This window comes from Plectropomus leopardus, chromosome 1, assembly GCF_008729295.1.
Source record: "Plectropomus leopardus isolate mb chromosome 1, YSFRI_Pleo_2.0, whole genome shotgun sequence".
NCBI classification, from domain to species: Eukaryota; Metazoa; Chordata; class Actinopteri; order Perciformes; family Serranidae; genus Plectropomus; species Plectropomus leopardus.
In genome coordinates, this window is record NC_056463.1 from 39,039,671 (window position 1) to 39,061,734 (window position 22,064).

General features: G+C 37.8%; 1 protein-coding gene across 1 annotated transcript in view; it reads left to right on the forward strand.

The window, feature by feature from the left end:
• LOC121942216 (SH3 and multiple ankyrin repeat domains protein 1-like) overlaps nucleotides 1-22,064 on the forward strand; it is a 255,555-nt gene that overhangs the window by 160,533 nt on the left and 72,958 nt on the right. The window contains exon 11 of the mRNA XM_042485361.1: nucleotides 3,991-4,057. Coding sequence (XP_042341295.1) covers nucleotides 3,991-4,057 — 67 coding nt within the window. The remainder of the gene's footprint in view (nucleotides 1-3,990; nucleotides 4,058-22,064) is intronic.

Sequence of the window (22,064 nt, forward strand, 5' to 3'; positions counted from 1 at the left end):
GTGACTGTTCTTGAATGGCCCAGCCAGAGCCCTGACTTAAACCCAATTGAGCATCTCTGGAGAGACCTGAAAATGGCTGTCCACCAACGTTCACCATCCAACCTGACAGAACAGGCAGAGGATCCCCAAATCCAGGTGTGAAAAGCTTGTTGCATCATTCCCAAAAAGACTCATGGCTGTATTAGCTCAAAAGGGTGCTTCTACTAAATACTGAGCAAAGGGTCTGAATACTTATGACCATGTGATATTTCTTCTTTTTGTGATTTTTCTTTTTTAATAAATCTTCAAAAATGTCAACAATTATGTGTTTTTCTGTCAATATCGGGTGCTGTGTGTACATTAATGAGGAAAAAAAAAGAACTTAAATGATTTTAGCAAATGGCTGCCATATAACAAAGAGTGAAAAATTTAAGGGGGTCTGAATACTTTCCGTACCCACTGTATATAGAATTATGATGATTTTTATAATCATCATAATTATATAAGGTTTACATAAGGTTTGAATACTTGAATACTACTGGACGTAAGCACAAGAAGTTGATGTCAGTCTTTGTTTCAAAGGGTTAATTTGGCAAAAAGAAATGGAAATATAATTCAGCATTTAAACAAATTGCACAACAGTCAGACATCAATCAGATCCCAACTGTACGATATCATAAAATTATGAAAGTAACCAAAATAATGCCATGCTTATTACTGATGTCCTTGGCACTTCTGAATTATGTTTTTTTATTTATTTGAGAATGAAAAATGGAAATAGTAGTTTATCTAAATAATCATACCTCAGGGTCCACCTACAGTATGAGCTTTGTTTCAGTGCTGTCTATCACATGTTCTTGCACTTTAAATGTTAACATGGTTAACATTTCAATAATACGGCGAGAAGGCAATAAGCAACTTAACGAGACATGGCCCAAAAACTAGCAAAAAAAAATTTTTTTTAAAAAGGTACAAGATAATCACCTGAAAATGTGAAAAAAAGGTGGAAAAACAAAAGTGCTATTTGTTCAATATTTTTAGATTTTGTTTGTAACATTTTTGTAAATATACAGTCATTTTAAAAGGGGGAAATATTCCCTTTCTTTTAGATAACTTTGTCATAATCCGACCCTCATTTTAAACATAATGTCTCACTTCATTGTTTTGCTGACGACATACAAATTTGTATGCCGTTGAAATTAAAAAGTAAGGGTTCACTGCAGCCTTTACTCAATTATCTAAGAGACATTAAAACTTGGATGAGCTTAAAGTTTCTGAATCTGGGCTGCTTGATGTGAGCTCTCTTGGCCCTCTTACCTCTAGTTTGCATTCTTCTGTGAAGAGTCTTGGTGTATTCTTTGATAATACTTTTAAATTTGACAAGCAGATCTCTTCAATAGTAAAGTCCAGTGTCTATCAGCTGAAGCTGGTAGCCAAAGTGAAAGACTATCTCCCTCTTAAGGTTTTAGAGAGGTTGATACACGCCTTCATAACAGTTCGTCTGGACTACTGTAATTCCTTATATGTTGGTTTGGACCAGTCGTCCATCCAACGTCTGCAGCTGGTCCAAAATGCGGCCACTCACCTCCTAACAGGCTCTAAAAAGAAGAACCACATTAACCCTGTGCTGCGTTCACTGCACTGGATCCCTGTTCACTACAGAATTGATTTTAAGATCTTGTTTTTAACTTTAAAAACACTTAATGGTTTGGCACCACCTTATTTATGTGAACTGCTTCATGTTCATGCTCCATCCAGAGCACTGAGGTCTTCGAACCAGCTGCTCCTGGATGTGCCTAAAACAAGGCTTAAAACCAGGGGAGATCGAGCCTTCGCTGTAGCTTCACCAAACCGTGGAACTGCCTACCACTTAAAATCACATCTGATTTAAATTTTTGTTGAAGACACAGCTTTCTCCCTGGCCTTTGTTTAAGAGGAAAATGTTTTTATCCCAACAGATTTCACTGTTTTTGTTGATATTGACGATAATTTTGATGTTTTAGGTTGTGTGATGTATTCTATTTGCCTTTTTACCCTGTAAAGCACATTGGTCAACCTGGTTTTGAACATGCTATATAAATAAAGTTGACTTGACTTGACTTGACTTAAAACTAATTAATCATATTAGTTTAACCAATTTCTTGCAATCTGCAGGACATTTCTTACCCAATTGGTTGTTGCCTTTTTTCCCCATGTTTTCAAAAAAATCAGACCAATTAGCTCAGGTTTCAAAGGGTCACATAGCTTGTGAAAGGCTATTGACAGTGGCATACCAAAAAAAAAAAAAAAAAAAAAGAAGTTATCAAGTTGTCAGGTTTCAAAGGGTTAATGAAGAAAGTGTATGTGGAACTTGTACTAAATGAGTTTGTTGACCAACCTTATTATGTCAGATATTGATTGATGTATTGGGATTTTTGCAGCTATAAATGTATCCAGGAAAGCACAAGAAAGAAAAGAGAAAATTCAGGGGCGAAAAAAACTTAATTTTGTGTGACAGAAATATATTTTTTATTTATTCAGTTATCTGGCCATCCCTCAGGTTTATCTTGGGAAGTTGGGAAGCACTGTCCTTTATAGCCTTAAATACAAAAAGTGGAGAAAAAGTGTTACACCAGTTTAGTTTTTTTGCCTTTTGAACAATAAATGAGATTGAGATCAAGATAAGATCAGCATCTCTGCAGTCTGTCCAGCCTCCGTCTGTGTGCAACAGAAAACCTTGAAAACAGAAGCTCACTCTCTCTGCTTCACATAAACATGTGACTTTGCATGTGCTCGCTGTGTGCATGCCATCATGTCATGTGTGAATCTTGACTTGTACACGTGTGTGTGTGTGTGTGTGTGTGTGTGCGTGTGTGTGTGTGTTTCAAAGATTACCAGATTTCTGGCTACAGATGATTAAAGCCATGAAGATTGGATTTTTACAAAGTTCAAAGTCAGTGTTCAAAGTGGAGGAAATGGCTCACATTATTGTGATTAAGTGGTTCTTTCTTGTTGGAGTACTTTCTAAAATCAGTGAAATTGTTTTCACTTCAGTATTATACTCAGCTGCTTTTGGGAGTGTTTACGGCATCATCTGTCTTTCATTAAAGTCACTTTGTGGAAAAGCTTTCATACATAGAGAGAGCATTACCTAGTTAATGATGGGTTTATGGTTTTATTGAAATGACCTGTTACTCATAATAGTCAATAAGAAGCTGCTACTATATAATTGCATGTTTTAAAGGAGACCTATTATGCTTGTCCTTATTTTCTGTGGTATATGTAATATTACAGTGATGGATGTGCACATTAAATGAGGCCATAGTTGGAAATAATGTGAACCAAACCCTCTGGCTTCAGACCATACTGAATACACTGCTTTCAGCAGTTTTTACTACTTTGGTCATTTTTAATGAGAGAAAGTGCCATGCTCAGTCATTCCCCAGCTGCAAGTGCATTGCTACATATAGCTTCATGCTAACATCGGGGCAACATGTAATCTTGGTTGTTGTTATTCCCTTCTGATTTCTGGTCATATTCCTGAAGGATTATGTCCAGCTGTGAAGATTTTGGTTTTTATTGGTTTTATGGGAGAAAGTGCAGCTAAAGGCTCCATAGTCATTCTCTGCCTGCAAGTACACTGCTACATGTAGGGATATGCTACATCAGGGCAACATGTGGTCTTGGTTGCTGGTGTTGTTAATTTCTCCCTGATTCCAATCATATCTCTGCTGCAATATGTCTGGCTGTAACGTCATTTATTGTTTATTAGGTTTTTTTTACAATACAAAGTACTCTGTCACAGTCATTCCTGCCAAAGAGAAAGAATGCAGGTGTTCCAGCACAGGCTGGACAAACAAAAATAAAGTGTATTTTGAACATTAAAGCATGTAAAGAGGTTGTAGTAGAAACCCATAACAGGTCCCATCCTTTTGTGTACTTTAATTTTTACATAGACATACTATCTAAAAAAAAAACAAAAAAATGAAAAGATGAGATTTAAAAAAAAAAAAAATCTTTTTCTCTCCCCAGGTCGCCATTATTGCTGGGAACTTTGAGCTTGCAGAACTTGTCAAGAACCACAAAGAGACAGATATAGGTAAGTTGCAAAGAAGCAGCTCCTCTTTTCATTTCCATGCATCCATCCATCCATCCATCCATCCATCCATCCTTCACCTGTTTTTCCAGAGCCATTCAGCTCGTATTCCTGAATCTCCCTCCCTGGGATACATTTCAAATCCCCCCATGGTTTGATCCTCCTAAATGACCTCTCGGTATAATCGGCTCTGCAGGATTATGAGAGCATTGCCAAGAGGATGAAAGTTTATGTTTACACCAGGACAATCCTGTGCCGATTAGACCAGGAGAAATGATCAATGCTTCAGCCAGTGGGAGCTTTGCTTTAGTGGAAACTGATTGGTGGGTTTCCAGAGGTGTCGGCTGATCTGTGTGGTTCTGCGTGAAAGGATTTGATTAAATCAGCAGATGGATTTGATTGCAGTTGTTTTATTTTACAGAAGTTTTAAACATGTTGTGGGGGCTCAGAAAAACATTTAGAGATTTTTTTAATTATTTGTTTCTGTGTCAGATGAGATTGAGGGTTTGGAAATTAGACAACAACTTCTCAGGAACCCTGCACCCCCCGACAGAGGTCCTAGCTAAGCTTCTGATGTTCTAAAATCCTAGAAAGGTACTAAAATCTGAGAAATGTCCTAAAAACATCCCAAATTCTAGAAATGTCCTAAAATCATAGAAATGTCCTTAAGTCTTAGATATGTCCTACAATACTAGTCAATTTTCAAGTCAAGTCAATTTTATTTATAGAGCCCATTATCACAAGACATGGTTTGCCTCAGAGGGCTTTACAGTGTACGACATCCCTCTGCCCTTAGACCCTCACATCACCCAAGGAAAAACTCCCGAAAAAGAACCCCTGTAACGGGGAAAAAAAGGAAGAAACCTCAGGAAGAGCAGCAGAGGATGATTAAGGATTCCTTTTCCAGGACGGACAGATGTGCAATAGCTGTTGTAAATAACAAATGAAATACAATTGTGGCAAAAAGGAAAGAGAAAGAGAGTGGCGGGAGGGGGAGAGAGGGGGAGAGAGGCACAGCAATAATGTAAACAGTCGCATGTCATAATAAAATGACGATAGGTGCAAAATTATCAAATGCACTCTTTGATGATATTGTGGGTCATTGTGGGTCTATGATTATATTGATAAGAGTCTCATGCATATATTGATACAGAGGTGTCAAAAGGCATAGATAGGTGCTAAAATCCTGAAAATGTCCTAAAATCCTTGAAACTGCCTGCAATCCTCGAAACATTTATGGGGCTGCTGCGATTGGCCACTAGTCTCCTATCATTTTACAAAAGTGGCCCCCAAGTAAAGCGAGTTCAGTATCCCTGATCTAGCCTTAGTCATACGAAACCAAATGTATCTTTGTGCTTTCAAATGGTCTATTGAATATTAAGTAAGGATTCAAGAGGTTGTTAACCCTAAAAATCAAAGGAATGGCCTGAAATCCTAGAAACTTTGTTAAATCTGAAAAATGTTCTTAAATCTTACAAGCTCCCTAAAATCCTAGAAATAAAAGAATAAAAGTGCTATGCATTTGGCCACTGCTTCTTTAAGGGTTCAGTGTTAAAGACTGCACCAATCTGAAATCTCCTGCCTGCATATGACATACACACATGTTGTATATTACATGGATGTTGTATGTAACATGGATGCTGTATATTACATGGATGTTTTATATAACATGGATGTATAGTGTCTGAGAGTTATTTTACTCTGCGTCTGTGTGTGAGCAGAGAGAAGAACGAGAGGGAGGTGAGAAGACGAGAAAGATTTATCACAAACATATAAAATAAAAAAATGAAACATTTTTTGAACAAATTCCATGTTTTTTTTCATCTTTCTATTTATTGCTTTGGTTGCTTAGCTGCCACTTACTCACTTATTAAGTTCTGGAGAGGCAGATTGCTGATGGAAACAGACTCAGCTCTGGTTTAACACCTGATGGAATGACATTTCCAGATTCAAAGCCTTGCAAACAACCTCAATGAATTACCAGCTTCAGTCTATATAAGCAATAACATATAATGTGCAATGCGCTTTCTGAAGGCTGGTTTGTAGATATTGTCCTGTTGTACTGATGTTTTAAGCTATAAATGTTGACTGAAAACAGAAAATGTCTCCAGTCGGCTAAAATGAACACGGAGCCTTTGGAGTGGTGCGCAGAGATAGCTCGGGGATTACGAGGCCTCAGAGAAAATGAGGAAAGATAAACGAACAAATAAATATATAAAGGAGGACAGAGAAAGATGAGGTTGAGGGGGAAATGAATGAAGAGAGAGAGAGCGAAAGAGAGAAAGAGAAATCTAATCTAATCTAAAGATGTAATCCTGCAATTGTTGCCCTCTCTCATGGACGCCACCCACCAGCGGGCAGCCTTACACGGCAGCGACCTGCTGCAGGGCTAAATGGGACACTGTAGCGGTGCAGGATTACCCCTAAAACAACCTCGTTGGTGTCTACATCTGCTACACACCCACACCTCCCTCCTCCTTCACACCATTCCAACCCAGCCCCGAATTGCAGCTATGAGTAACCAGGATAAGCCAAAGGTGCTCAGGTAGTCAGGCAGCACCGTCCCCTCTCGTTTGGACGTCTTTGTTCGTCTCTGTCCTCTGTGAGCTGTTGGTACTGTGGATTTGGGGATGGGACATATTTACTTCTGGATTCTGGATAGGCCAGCATGGGTTCAGCCTGCTGCAAAGGTGGGTGCCTCCCACCCCCTATCCCTCCTTCTCACTACCCCATGCTCTCAGCAGCTCTCTACTGCTCCACCTTAAACGCACACACACACACACACACACACACACACACACACACACACACATCCCAGCCAGTCTCTCTCTGGAGATAGCAGCTTGTGTCGTGTAGCGCTCTCACAGGCTATATGCAGCTTAAGTGTGTTTAAGTGTTGATCATGGACTGTGTGTGTGTGTGTGTGTGTGTGTGTGTGTGATGTGGTCTAAACACCATAAGCCCTGTGGCTTTCACAGTTTCTCTTACTTATTGTGTCCAGATGATGTAACAGTTCAGCTGCGCAGATCTTGTATTGCCTCAGTTTTTAGATTTAACAACATTTTTAAGGCTCAATGACCAACCAGGTGCAACTGAAAAGGCCAGTAGGTGCCAATAGGTTTGTCAGATGCAGTTTTATTTTGGAAGATGAAGCATTAAAGCAAAGTGTCAATTGACATTAAAATGATCAAGGAATAAGGGCCTCCTGAATATTGAATTTGTTAGGCTTACCCAGAGGGCACGTCTCGTTAGCTCATCATTTTCAAGAGCTGTAACTAGGTGCTTGAAAAATTAACCCTTAGGGCCCGTTTAAATATTACTCATACTCGTTTCGCTCTGCGCACAAAATGCTTTTCTCAATCAAGCTTTAAAAAAAATTTTACATTAATATGATTTTTTACTTTAATTTAGTTTATTGTTTTGACCAGCATCAGTCCTAGTCATAAATATCAACTATTCATTAATTTTTAGAATTTTAACCCTTTAAATGCCAGGTTTTTGTCATGATGCCTCTGTGTTTTTAGATGGGATATGTCAATGATTAGCAGCAACACTGACTGTGAATCCAAATGCCAAATATGGTAAAAATGACATCATCAGGTGGAAAAAATGACAAAATTCCAGAATGAGATGGCATGTTTACATTTTATTGTATTCCAATTATGAAAAAAGGGGTGGATAACTTACATATAAACTAGTATAGAAAAATAAAGAAGACATGATTTTGATCAAATGAACACTATGATAAGCAACTGTACGCCTGCTGAATAAATGCAACAGCCATAACCCATTGTTACTGAATGTGGGCCTCAGTTATCACTTATAACATATTTAAATTGCAACATAAGAGTGGGAAAATATAAAATGATGGAAAGAACTGGACTTGAACTTAGAAAATGAAGTGACAACAAAAGGTTTGGAGATTTTATGTTATCCTGTGTTTCTGCTGCTTGGAAAGCTATTTACAGGCATGGGTTTGTTTTAGAATTTAAAGTCCCATATAGATGTTATTGCCCCTCTTTTGCTACGGATGGTTATTTGCTCTGTGAAGGATGGTATTTTTCCTCGCACCCTGTACGATGCTCATATTTGTCTCCTCCTGAAAAAAGACAGAGATAATACAAATGTTACATCCTATCAACCTTTGAGTTTGCTTAACTCCAACCAGAAAATAATCAGACCGAAAAAAAGTCCTGACAAATTGGTTAAACAAATATATTGGTATATTAATCCATCCCAACTAATCGGGTTTCATCCCTGAAAGATTCTCCTTCTCCAATACCAGGTGCTTGCTAAATTGAATGTATTCAACTAGGCTGCCCCACTGTGCTGTTATCTCGTTAGATGCCCAGCAGGCTTCCAACCACGTAGAGTGATGGTCCATGTTTACCGCTCTTCAAAATTTTGGCTTTGGTTTGAAATTTATGACTCTGTTAAAGATGCTTTATGCTTGTCCCCAATCATCAGTTTTGACTAATCACGATAGGTCTCCTCCGTTCTTGATGTGTCGTGGTACCAGGCAGGGTTGCTGCCTCTCTCCTATGCTCTTTGCTTTATCTCTTGAGCCGTTGGCTGTAGCCATTAGAGCCAGTCCCCAAATCACTGGAATAAGATGTGGCACATCTGACTGTACCATGGGACTGTATGTGGATGATGTGGTTCTGACTTTTTCGGATGTGAGGCCCCCTCACATCATTCTGCCTATTTGGGGATCAGCATCCCCAAGAACCCAAAACTTCTAACTAACTAAACTATTTGGAACTGGTTGGTAGCCTTAAGAGCATGATAGTGAAATGGAAACTTCTTCCCCTCTCATTAATAGGTCATGTTAACATTATTAAAATGGTAGTGCTCCCTAAATTCACATATCTCTTTCAGAACATGCCCATTTGCCTCACATCCTCCTTCTTCAAGATGTTAGATTCTATTATCATGCCCTTGGCTTACAACAACCCCCCCCAGAATCTCGAAGGCTCGCCGACAGAAGCCCACAGAGGAGGGTGGCTTAGGTCTCCCTGTTGTGTCACTAACTGGAGCTTCCTTGTCAGCATTGTATTTTCTAAACCTGATATACATTTAAAATTTTTAAGCAATGACTTTATTTTATGTAACTCAGTAAAAATTTTGAGGCAAATCAAGGGTGTACTGAGTCTCCCAGAACTGTCTATTCACGCCCCTATATGCCAGAACCCCTGTTTTAAGCCAAGTTTGATGGATGTCGTTTTTAAGTGCTGGTTAGATAGGGGTTTATCAACTATCAAGGACCTCTGTATTGGTAACCGTTTTGCGTCTTTTACTCAGCTTCGGGCAAAATTTGATCTCCCATCTTGCCAGTTTTTCGATATTTGCAAATCAGGAACTTTGTTAGACAATTTTTTTCTTACTTTGATTCTATGCCAGAACAGCATCTCTTCTATGATATAATGACCAAAGACCCATCTCCAAACATGATCTCTCGGTTTTCTGTCCTGTTTTCTTTGGCAAACCCCTCTCTCCATATTATAGAGGCATTTTGGTCTAACATCTTTCACCTGTACAGCATCATATATAACAGGCAATTGGTTCTTGACAGTCTGTTGGTGTTATTGGGCTGTTCCAACAACTCTTTGGCTCTCCCCTCCCCTTTACAACAAGCCCTCATTTTTGGCATGGTCGTTGTAAAATGGGTTACTCTAAGAGAGTGAAAGTCAGAAATCCCCCCTGCTTCAAAAAGTGGCTTAATGACATGGTTTTTTGTCTTCATCTCGAGCAGATTCGGAACACTCTGTCAGACTCTCACATGAAGTTTAATAAGGTTTGGGGTCCTTTCATAGAACATATCAGGAGGGAGAGATCACAATCTATGAACTGACTGTCCTGCTCAGTTGCACTGAACTGTTTTTTTTTGTATTCTCACCTGGAACTTTGCTACCCTAGCTCACACGGGGCCTGCCTTTATCCCCTTTTGTACCAGTGTCTTGGAATTCATTTCTGACTCCCAATTTTATGACTTGTTTCTCTGGGTTATTGCATCAACAATTTGACATGTGAACATGTACATTTTCCTTGGTTTGTCTTAGTGCTGGCAGTCTGTCTACATTTTTTTAAAATGTGTTATTTTATTTTATTTTATTTTTATATTTTTTTTCTGTTTGGTTGTTTGCTGCTCCTCCCTTTGTTGTATTTACGTGTTGTAATTTTTTTTTTTAATTGAAAATTGTATAAATGAAATTTATAATGTTTAGTTTATTCTGATACAAAATGCTGTTATTGTTGTTATTCATGCAAAAGATATCATTTTAAAGATCTTTAGTATTCTTTATGATGGAAGTATCCAAAGGCACGTCAGATTGATATGAAGGTAGTTGCAGAAGCATTTAGAATTTGCCCCAAGTTGTTGTCCCCAGTGTCATGTGAATGGTAGATTATACTCTACGCTTCACAGTGGCTATGGTTAGATGCACATCTATATTACCCAATTATTCTGAATATGACAATATTATGAATTTGATGTGGGTCATATAAACAGCATATTCAGTTTAAATATTCTAAATTATGCTGTTTTCCCAATTTAGCATTTTCTGACCAAGACATGTGGGATATGCTGGTATTATTTGGGCTTTCTGAGCGTTATTGAGCATGTAAACAGCCAATTTGTAATATGCGTTTCAAATGGGGGTGTTACTGCTGTTTGTAACAAACGGCATTCCGTCTGTTGTCATGGAAATGTTGTACACAAACCAATGAGCTGACCTGTTCAAGAAGGTGAAGGAAAGGAAGAGAGTCCAACAAGTCCGCCACTCCTAGGAAACTGTGAAAGAATCCTATGTAAAGAGGCAAAATGGCAAACTGCTCCAGCTGTTCTACTTTTCCATATTTTGACATGATAACAGCATATTAGATGATGTTAATCAGAGTATGCATGGCTGCGTGTAAAATGGAGTGTTAGTGGAATATTTTTTTGCACGAGCAAAGTAAATGGCTTAGTTGGAATATTGTCTTTTCCTAATAAGGTCAATAAACAGACTATGTTCTGCAATGAAATGTACTCACTGATATGATTCCCTCTTTTGTACTGGCATAAAAATGGTAAACAGACATGGAAAGTTGTAATGATGGAGGAATGAAAAGGGGTGATAGCAGATGGAAAGCTGCCATTGCTGCTGGCACATAGTTTTTTTTTGTGTGTTTCCTGAAATATATATACATCTGTGTCATAAAAACAGAAGGTGTTGGATGGTAAATGCAGATGTCTGCTGTTGTGATCATCAACATAGCAACAATTCACTGCGTATACTGCATTCTGTCTTGAAGTCTTGCTGCACAACAGTTCTGCCCACAGGCCAAATTATTCAAATCACACATTCAAATTCTGTTTTCAATCAACAGAAGGTAGAGGGAGTAATCTGCCTGTCACATCTGACTGAACAGCATGTAAGAATATTAGATTGCAGTGACAGCCACAATGTGAGTGTCTGATAAATGCTGGTTAAATGCTTTACAGGGACCAGCAATGAGCACCAGCGCTGCATGTTATTATTATTTTAATTTGAGTCTTGGAAGCTCTTAATCCACTAGCCAGTTATTCATCTGCCTGCTCTGAGGTTACTCTCTAACAGAGAGGAGATGACTAATTCAACTTCACTTGGTGCTTGAATACAGTGAATTATCATATCAGCAGGACATGCAGTGCTGCTGTAATTTCTATAGATGGACCCCTGTGCGGAGACAAAGACGCACAGAGCTGTGAGGTAGGACGCCAAGTAATTGGTGGAGCAGAAAGGGAGGCTTTTCAAAGGGCAATGACTACCACTTACGTAGGTAGCCTGATGTTTTCCATGTGGTTAACACGTGTGAGTGTGTGTGTGACCTATATGCTGTAGTTGATAGCTTGACATTGAAAGGGCTTTCCATGGAAACATGTTAGTGTGTAGTCAAAAATAGTGCACAACTCTGTTGAGAAGCCAGCCACCACCTACAGATAACAAATTGTTATTATTATTATTATTATTATTATTATTAGTTGTAGTAGTAGTAGTAGTAGTAGTAGTAGTGGTAGATGTGGTAGTGGTATTGGTAGTATTGGCATTATTATCATTAATGGACTTGAACTTAGCACTTTTCCAGTCATTCAACCGCTCACAACACTTTTACACAACCGGTTAAATTTGCCTATTCACACACACATTCACACACTTGTGGCCGAGGCTACCGTACAAGGTGGTATCTGCTACTCAGTTTGATGAATTCATACACACTAACAGCAGCCATTGGGAGCAATTTGCGTAAAGGATACTTAAACATGTGGAGTGGAGGAGCCGGGGACCAAACCATCAAACTCCTGATTAGAGGACGACCCGCTCCACCACCTGAGTTTCAGCCACTTATTGTCATAACAACAACAAAAAAAAAAAAAAAAAAAAAAAAAATATATATATATATATATATATATATATATATATATATATATATATATATATATATGAAATAACAATAATAACAATAATAATAATAATTATTATTATTATTATATTTTCATGAACAATTTTTGAATTATTGTTATAAGTATGGAGGCCAATTTCTCAATTTCCAGAGCACAGTTATTAGAGCACTCAGTGGTTTCATGAGAGAACCCGTACAGCTGGAACACCATCTGTGTGTAAATGTTAAGTTACTGTATTTAGTTTGTGTATTAGGTTTTTTTTCTACATGCAAATTTAAATTTGACAGTATACATTTATGTCTTGTGAACATACAGATTTTCCACAGGTTTTGATAACAAGCTTTTGTGCTCATGATGTTATTTCACTTAAAGCAATGATACATATGTAAATAATAATAAAATATTTTCTAGCTCTCACAAATGTTTGGTTAGTATGTGACATATTTCCAATGGAAACATCTTCAGGCATATAAAGTGGCTGCACTTGTAGATTTGCATTTGGACTATTGCAATAGGTCCACAGTTTAGATGTTTTTTTGATAGATGAGGATATTAGAGAAGAGAAATTTGAGAAATTGAGAAATTTGGCACAAACGTCTATGTTGACTTAAACTGATGGACTTAGATTTTGGTAGTTTGTAGTCAAAGGTCACATTTATCGTGACCTTATCTGTTTCATTTTTGTCTATGCGATAAAACACCTTGAGGAATTTTTTGAAATTTGGCACAAATGTCCACTTGGACTCACGAATTAACATATTAGAATTATTGGGGTAAAGGTCAAATGTCAAGGTCACTGTGAACTCACAAAACATGTTTTTAGCCATAATTCAAGAAGTCATACACTCATTATGACAGTATTTCTTGAAAATGTCTAATAGGATAAAGGTGGCGTCTTTGTGTGATATTTGCTTAATAAAACATAACTCAACACAATATGACGGCATGGACATACAACATAAAAATAATCCATCAATAAATAGTTTAGCCAGCCATCCAACATATAACAATAAGCATTTTGCATGCACATAATTCCCTCTCTACCACCCTCGCCCTCTCCATTAATTCATCATGCATTTCCATATTTAGATAAAGACTTTCACTAGCAGCAAGGAATACAATAATACGCAGCATGTGCAGCTAAGAATTAGCCTGGGTCACAGCAGGGCTGAGGAACAACACAACAGTGATGGAAACAAAACAAACATTTAAAATAATAATAATGCAGCACAGAGTGTTAATTCCAAAAAATGCTCCTAAAAGAGGCTATTTAGTTTCTAAATATCTTACTTCACACACACACACACACACACACACACAGTGTAATCAATGAGTTTATGGTGGGGATGTCTGCAGAAGATATGTGTTGTATTTCCTCTCTCCATACAGCAGTAAGCCTGTGTAAGAATGATTGACAGCTGGGCATATTAGACCACCCGCTGCCAGAGTGTGATAATCCCACAGGGGCTATATATTGACCAAACACACACTTTCATACTAATTCACTCAAAACACACACACACACACACACACACACACACACACACACACACACACACACACACACACACACACACATTCTTTTATTCCCATTTGTTTTTCTTTTTTCATGATTTACAGTTTGGAGAACTCTCTATTTGCTTCTGCATTTTAACCCATTAAGACCAGATGCAGCATATGTGTGTGTGTAGCTGGAGATCATTCTATCAGCACCTGAACATAATCCAATTCCTCCAAGAGCTCTGAAATCTGACTTAAAAATCCTTCCTTAACATCCAGAGCTGGCTGACTCTCTGCAGGTCTGTGCTGCAGGAAAACAGACATGCACCTGTCAGCTGGAGCAGGGCGGAGGGGACTCACTGTTCATGCATCAGGGGTTATTTTTATAGCTACACAGCCAGAGATTGCTGGCAAACCATTCTGTAATTTTAGAGCTGAAATAGTCAACAAGATTATTGTGTGAGACCACCATGAATCATTTTTCCAGTAATATACAGTTTTCTGATGAACTGTGATTGATCTCTGTTGATTGACAGTCATCTCCAAGACACTTACCATCATAGTATTAACCCCTTGAAACTTGGAGCAACATCACTTTTCTTGTGCTGCTTTCAGAAGTATTTATATATGTGCAACTTATTTAAAATACAGAGAAAAATGCAATGAGCCACTTGGTTAGAGATGTTCCAGGAGTTGCAAGAAATAAGTAGATTTAGGACATTATTTTTAAGGGAAAAAATGTCTAGGGTAAACAGAAAAAAGCTTTAACTTTCTTTTTTTTTCATTTTTGAGGCAGAGTTTTGTACTAGTTTTCAGGTATTTTTTTTGTTCTAATTTCTTGCAGACATGGTTCATTACTCCTTTCACTGCTTGTAGCCTTCTTCCCATGTTTTTAAAGAAATCAAGCCAATTTGCTCAGGTTTTTAAAAGGGTTAAAGAAATAGCTTGACTTTCTGGGAAATATGCTTATTGCTATATTATTTGCTGCATGCTGTATCTTCCTGAAGTCCTGTCCTCTCCGTAAAGTTGCCAGGCAACCAGCCAAGATTTCTGCTTGCAGCCACGAAATAGTGCGGCACAAAACCTGTCATCATAACACTTCCACTGTTATATGGATTAAGCAAATGAGATATATTGTGTAAATTATTGTTCTGTAGAAGTGTCCTGCCAATGTGCAGCCTTAATTGTAAGCTAAGCTAACTGACTGCTAACTGTAGTGTTGTATTTACTGGACAGATATGAGTTTTAACCCTTTAAAACCTAAGTGTTTGCTGAGTTCAGATGCCTCTCACAAGCTATTTAACGTACTGAAATCTAAGCAAAGTTGTTTGATCTCTTTCAAAAACATGGGGAAAAAAGGTAAAAGGTCAAGGCAGGAATTACAAGAAACTCTTAAAAAGCCACAGAAAATTTCCAAAAACTATATTCATAATCATTTCAATTATATATTTTAAATTATATACTTTTTTGGGCATGTGTTTTTAATTTTCTTTTTATTTTGCTTAATTTCAGGTAATTTTCGTATAACATTTTTTTTGTTTAACCAATTTCTTGCTATTATTTGGGCCATGTGATCTTACTCATTGCCATCTCGCCATGTTTATGAAAGAAATCAAAGGATAGATAGATAGGTAGATAGATAGATAGATAGATAGATAGATAGATAGATAGATAAACTGATTAGAATTTGGAAGTCAAAGGTCAAAGTCAGTGTGATCTCATGAAATATGTTTTTTGGATGACAATTCTTATTCGTATGACAAAACTTAATACAAATGCTTAAAAGGAGGAGGAAAGGATATAATGAAAAAGTGATTTATACCCTAAAGGTCAAAGGTCAACTTTATTGTGACATCATATATTCTGCGCATTACTCAACGCCATTTCTCAGTTACAGAACAGGAGATATTTGGTCAGATGCTGAAATCATGACACTAACCATTTTTTAAAAATATTATTTGGTTTTTGACTTTCGCTTTGATCAAATAGGCAAAAAATCAGTAAGTGTGAATAAGGGGGAGAGAAAGAGAGAAGGGATGACATGCAAAAGGGCGCAAGTTGTAGCTGCAGGTCGGATATAGGCCTTTGTACATGGAGCTCCTGCTCAGCCAGGTGAGCTACTGGGCGCCCTGATGACACTAATCTGTAAACTGTGCTGATTTTAGAGATCTTCTGTGCTGATGGGGGAAGATGTGTATTAACCATCCATGTTTCCACAGACATGGATGTAAACTGTAAGAAAAACAGTAGCCTGATGAGGATGGTTTTACCAGGCTAGAGGGATACAACCATGAGGGGGTAATTCCAGTCAGTCTATTACTGAAACTTGCAGAAATACCTGAGAGATGGTCCTTGCTCTTTCTCTAGGTGACACCTGTGCCTGAAGGAGGTGAACTCTGTGCAGTAAACAAAGTGGTGAGAGTCATTTAATCAGGAAAATATTGTGTATTTACATCCACATACATTCAGAGAGTAGCCCTCTCCTTCCTCTCTTGTTTATAGCCTGTTTTTGTGTTTGGCTCCTTTTCCTCCTCACCTCCTGAACTCTGGAGCCAGCTCTGATTGGTTTTGGCAGGAGCCGTTGAAGCTGAGGTCTGTCCAAGTAGTTCTACTGTATGTGGCTCCATTCTGCAGTCCTGTCAGTGAGTAACACATTCCACTGGCTGTGAATGTTGAAAGAGTGCGTCCGTATAAAAACAAAAGAAGCAGCATATAACCTGTATTTAATCCCGAAACATCTTTTGTTTAATTTAAAGCTGAGGATTAAAGATTTATACCATAGGAAATAGCAATTTACCATTTGTACCACTTACCATTTGAATTGTGGATAGGCATCAGTTTTTCAGGTCCCTTCACATGCTATTTAAGCCTCTGAAAACTGAGCAAGCATGTGAAGAAGGCATGTATATATATATTTATACCCACACCCACACACACACACACATATATATATATGTATGCTTGTTAAGTTGCTTATTAAGTCTCCCCATGTTTTTGAAAGACATTAAACCAATCTGCTTAGGTTTAAAAACATTAAAGCTTTCTTGAAGGCTGATCATTAAAAAAAAAATCTACTGTGTGTGTTGGGGCAAGGTGCATTTAGTTGATTTTAATTGATCGACCAATTTCAGGAATAAAATAATCAAGTAAGAAGTCCATCAGGCAAAAATGTTAACCATTGATTGGTTATAATTTGGAACTTTTCTTTGTTTTCCATCATTTTAAATTGTGCATTTTGGACAGCTGGCACAATAAAACAAAAAATAAACATTGTGATGAACGTGTTTCACTGTTTTCTGATGGCTAATCAAAGAAAAGAAAAATATTCATCGAAAACGGAAATTATTGTTATTTTGGCCCTGTGGCCTATTTTTTCTTCTATTGCAAATACAAAAGCTCAGTAAAGTATGAAGTCTACCATTGTTACTTTTTCACAACAACAAAGTGGTTTTATATGTATTTAAATATGAATAAGTGAGAGCTAGTGTAAATTATTCATTATCTTGAAATGCTCTCTTTCTATAAACATGTAATGTGTGTGGTATACACACACACATACTCTGAAATCCATGCCATGTTGGACTTATTGTGCGAGCAGTGTATCCAGGAAGGAGGACAAATTGACTCACACAATTGCAGCATCCTGTCAGTATCAAGTAACTTAATTTTACATTGATACTGATTTTTTTTTTTTCTTTTTGTCGATTTTTGCATCACATGACAGCCTACATTTGTAGTTTTTCAAATCTTAAGTAGCTGAAACAGGTGTTCTTTTTTCCTTATGCAGAAAATGATTCTGTGAACAGGAGGTGGATATTCCCACAGTGCCCTGAGGGGAGCATTTTCTCAATAGGTGGGGGACAGCTGAACTACTCGTTAGTATTGATTGGGAACATGGTTAGATTGTAAATGTGATGTGGAGCTCTGTGAGCTGCATTTACTGATAAACACACTTTAGTAGCAACAGTCGAATATTACCTTTATTCTGTACAATAATTACAGTCATACTGGTTCAATTACATTTATTCTAATGCAAAATTTAATTGTATATTAATATTTTATTGATTATTTACACTCTCTGCTATCAGCTGTGGGTGTTTGTTTGCTGAAGTTGTTTTCCCTTATTATTGCACTGATCAGGAGCAGCACTCCTAATTTCGTTGTATCCTGTACTTTGTACTAGCACACATTACTGTTCACTGTCACTATAAAACTATGAAGGCTTTCTATCTATCTAACAGCACATTACCTGCTATCCTGACTGTGTGTGTACAAATAGGTGTGGTGTCTTCCAGTGTCAGATCCAGTGCATTGCTTCACAGACACATGCCACATCTATATCTATAACAATATTATAATTACAGATTACATTACATAACATAAAAAAGAATAAAAAGTAAATTACCTAAAAAAAACTGCTTAAAAATGACAATGACAACAATTATTTAAAAAAAACATATAATTATGATCATGATAAATGCAGTTCTCATTTTCCTCATTATTTTTTTTTTTTCATAATTTTCTAGATCTACTGATCTCTTTCAATTTGCTGGACATTTCTTTCCAAGTTGCTTACAGCCTTTTCCCGTGTTTTTGTCACTCAGGGATCAAAGGTTTAGATAGTTGTGGTGTCTGAATTCACCTGAAGAAAACTGGTGTAGATCCAGGTTTAAGAAAGAGTATGAATTGGTTTGTGCTTTTTGAAGAAGGTCCAAAGTCCTCCAAAAAGTAAAACCCAGTTATATCTCCATGTGGCCAAAAGTATGTGGACATCCCTGTCTATATGTTTTTCTTTACTTTTGGTTCTGGGCTGTTTTTTCATGGTTGTGTTTAAGCCCCTTTAAAGCTCATCTTCATGCTCCAGCATGCAAAGATAGTGTTCTGTCATGTTTTTAACATGACGAGCCCCGTGCACAAAACCAGCTCCACAGAAAACTGGTTCTTTCAGTTTGGTCCCGAAGGTGTGGAGGTGTGACAGAACTTGATTGGTTTGCACAGAGTTATGACCTCAACCCCATCCAACACCTTTGAGATGAACTGGAACACCGACTGTGAGATCACCCAACATCACTGTTGGACTTTACTCTGTACGTTTACCTGAACAGTTTAGCAGAGCTACAGCTATAGCTTCATTAGGCCATTTAATTGGACTACTGTGCTTGTCCCAGTATACAAGCATCGGGGGAGAATCCATTTATTGACGCAAGTATGTCCGACTATGCCACAGAAGACAAATAGGTTGACCTATTTCGTCACATACCAAACAGTTTTGCACGCACTCTTCCCTTTACTTTTTACTTTTTTGTCTTGTTTTGTTTTCTTCCCTTCTTCTTCTTTTTTTCCCTGGCTTTCTTCACAAATGTATGCTGTTTGACTTCCAGGTCAAAGCACAGAGACTATGGAGTATTTTGCAGAACACCTAGGCCAGTTCACATCTAGTTAAGGGGTGTACAGTACAAGAAAGAGTAAATCGACCAAGTCCACATACATCAAATCCAACTCAAACTAACACAATAATTTGAGTTTTTCTAACATACACAGTGTACATCTACAATGTCCTGATAGATGCAGTTTATAGATGTCTGAATGGGAGCAAATCCCTGCAGACAGATTTTAAAGTCTGCTGTAAAGCCTGAAACCAGAGGAGTGCAGACAGAGCAGCAGATTCATGCCCATACACTTGGATTTATTGAATTTCAAAATAAACATGTTTTTTTATCAAACTCTGGATCAATCACAAAAGAAAAGAAAATAGTATACCTGTGGCCCAATTGATTAAAAAAAAAAAAAACAGTGAAGCACTTTTTGCTCTTTTTCTCCCATTGCAACTAGTTTGTATGAAATGGCAGAGCACAGTATGCAAATCTGCTCTCATCACTGCATTATTGCATACTTTATGACAACATATGCTTTGCATGTAGCCATCTGGTATGTTGCTCTTCAGTGGGGTCAGCTCTTGGATGAATTTGTATCAGTGTCTCTCCTTAGCTTTGAAGTTGTAGCAGAAAGAAAAAGGAAACAGAGACACTGAGCTTTAACAAGTCTTCATTAGCAAGGACAGCATGTGAGCAGATGACTTCACACAACAGCAGAGCAGGAAATCAGAGCTGAAGCAGGACAAGCACAGAGAGAGAGGGAGTCGCATACATGTACGTTACATCATATATAGGCAGGTGTGCACGCTGATGTGTAAGTGTAGCTTTAATGATGTATGGAGCCATCCCCCTCTGGGTTGCCTGGCAACAACAAGGATTTGTTCCAGGGAGAAGCTGCTCACCAGTCCATCGTTTGCTCAATATCTGATTTTTCCCTGTATCTCCTTGTTATTCCAGCAACTGGCTAATTCCAGATTCAGGATGCATGGTAACTTCCTAAAAGCAAACAAAGAATAAATCCAAACTTTGCATCACCAACTACTCATCAGTTAGCTGTAGCTTCAGTCTCAGAAACAGGCTTTATTTTTCTTTATGCAGCCAAAGTTTCTCCTGGAGACACTTTCACACTCAACCTAACCTGGGAAAAAAAGAACTGAAATCACAGGATCATTACTGTTTGAATAACATAACACTTATTGGCACCACTCATGGTGGTATAGCCTAATCCACACATTTGAAAAGGTAATCTGATGGATGAATGGCAGCTTTATCTGTAATCAGCTCATAAAGTGAACCAGGTAATGCGGCACCATGACAGTCCAGTCTAAACCCTGAATTGACATCAAACTGAAAACAGCAATGAAAAGACAGAGTGGCCATCTTTCACATTCTGTGTTCTGAGTACGAAGAATAACCTCCAGACCTGTAGACTTTACAGAGACAACATGTGTAAAAGAGCTTTAAGCTCTTTCTGTAAAACCACTTATCCCTAAATTCTCCAAACTACTTTCAAATTGTGCTGTAAACTATGACCATATCAGGCGGGTTTCCCTTAACCCTTAATTTGCCCAAAATGAAATTGCAAATATAAAATACGGAAAAATGGAAATCATACTTTATTGAATCAATTTCGACAAAATTCCCATTTATTAGTGATGTAACAATTTACTCAAGATTCGGTATAATTCACAATACTGGACTCACAATACGATTTTCTCATGATTTTTTAAAATACAAAATGAGATAACAGAAAAATTATGACTGAAAAATATTCTGCTATTTTAAACAAAAATTATGCAAAATACTGCATTTTCTCTTCTTTTCTATATCAAATTAAAGAATCCCTTTTTATTTCTGAGGTAGGGTATAAATGCAAAACACAAACTATGCAATGAATACATTTCTGCACATTCACAATGTCCCCTGCTGTTAAAAAAACCTTTCACTGGGACAGAGGTGGCTCATGTGGAAAGGTTTGCTTTTGCTAGAGGGGAAAGCAGAGAGGGCGAGTTTGAAGAACTAAGTTGGTCTTTTCCCACTCGTGGGTGATAAGCTGGGCTCTCTCTGGCTCTCTCTGGGGTTGCAAATGTGATTGCCAGTGTGTTTTGGCTATGTAGTCGACATTAAGGAGCAACATGCATGGCGGGGCGGACTGGATCTCCTGATGCTGGCTCTCATGCTACATCAGCTTTATTACTTTCTGACTTAAGGAAGCTCAAATTCGCCACACTTCCGAAATGAAACTGAAGGGTGCATTTTCTATTTCAATATCGCCTGTCGCGGAGCCTCTGCTTTGTCTTATTTACTCTGGCGAGTTGGCTTTAGTCTCGAATGTGATGGAGGACGTTGAACATGCAGTTACGTTAACACGTTGAGCAAGCGAAGGCATAAGTATATTACACCTTCTGCTGTTCAAAAAAAGTATCGTGGTTCATTTTTTATTTTGTGGATTACATCCCTACCATTTATTGCGAAAAGGTTTTTAGGTTTGCATGAGGTGGTAGTTCAGGCAATTAAAAAAAGCCATATTTCACAAAATTGCAGTGGAAATACTTTTTTTTACTTTTATAGGTCACATTTGCACATTGGGCAGAGCAATGTACTGCCTCATCAGGATTGTGCGTATAGCCTGGCATACACCATACACACACCTGTGGACAGTGGTTTTGCTAACACTAAATGTTTTAGCCACTGGCATGTACTCTGCACAGGT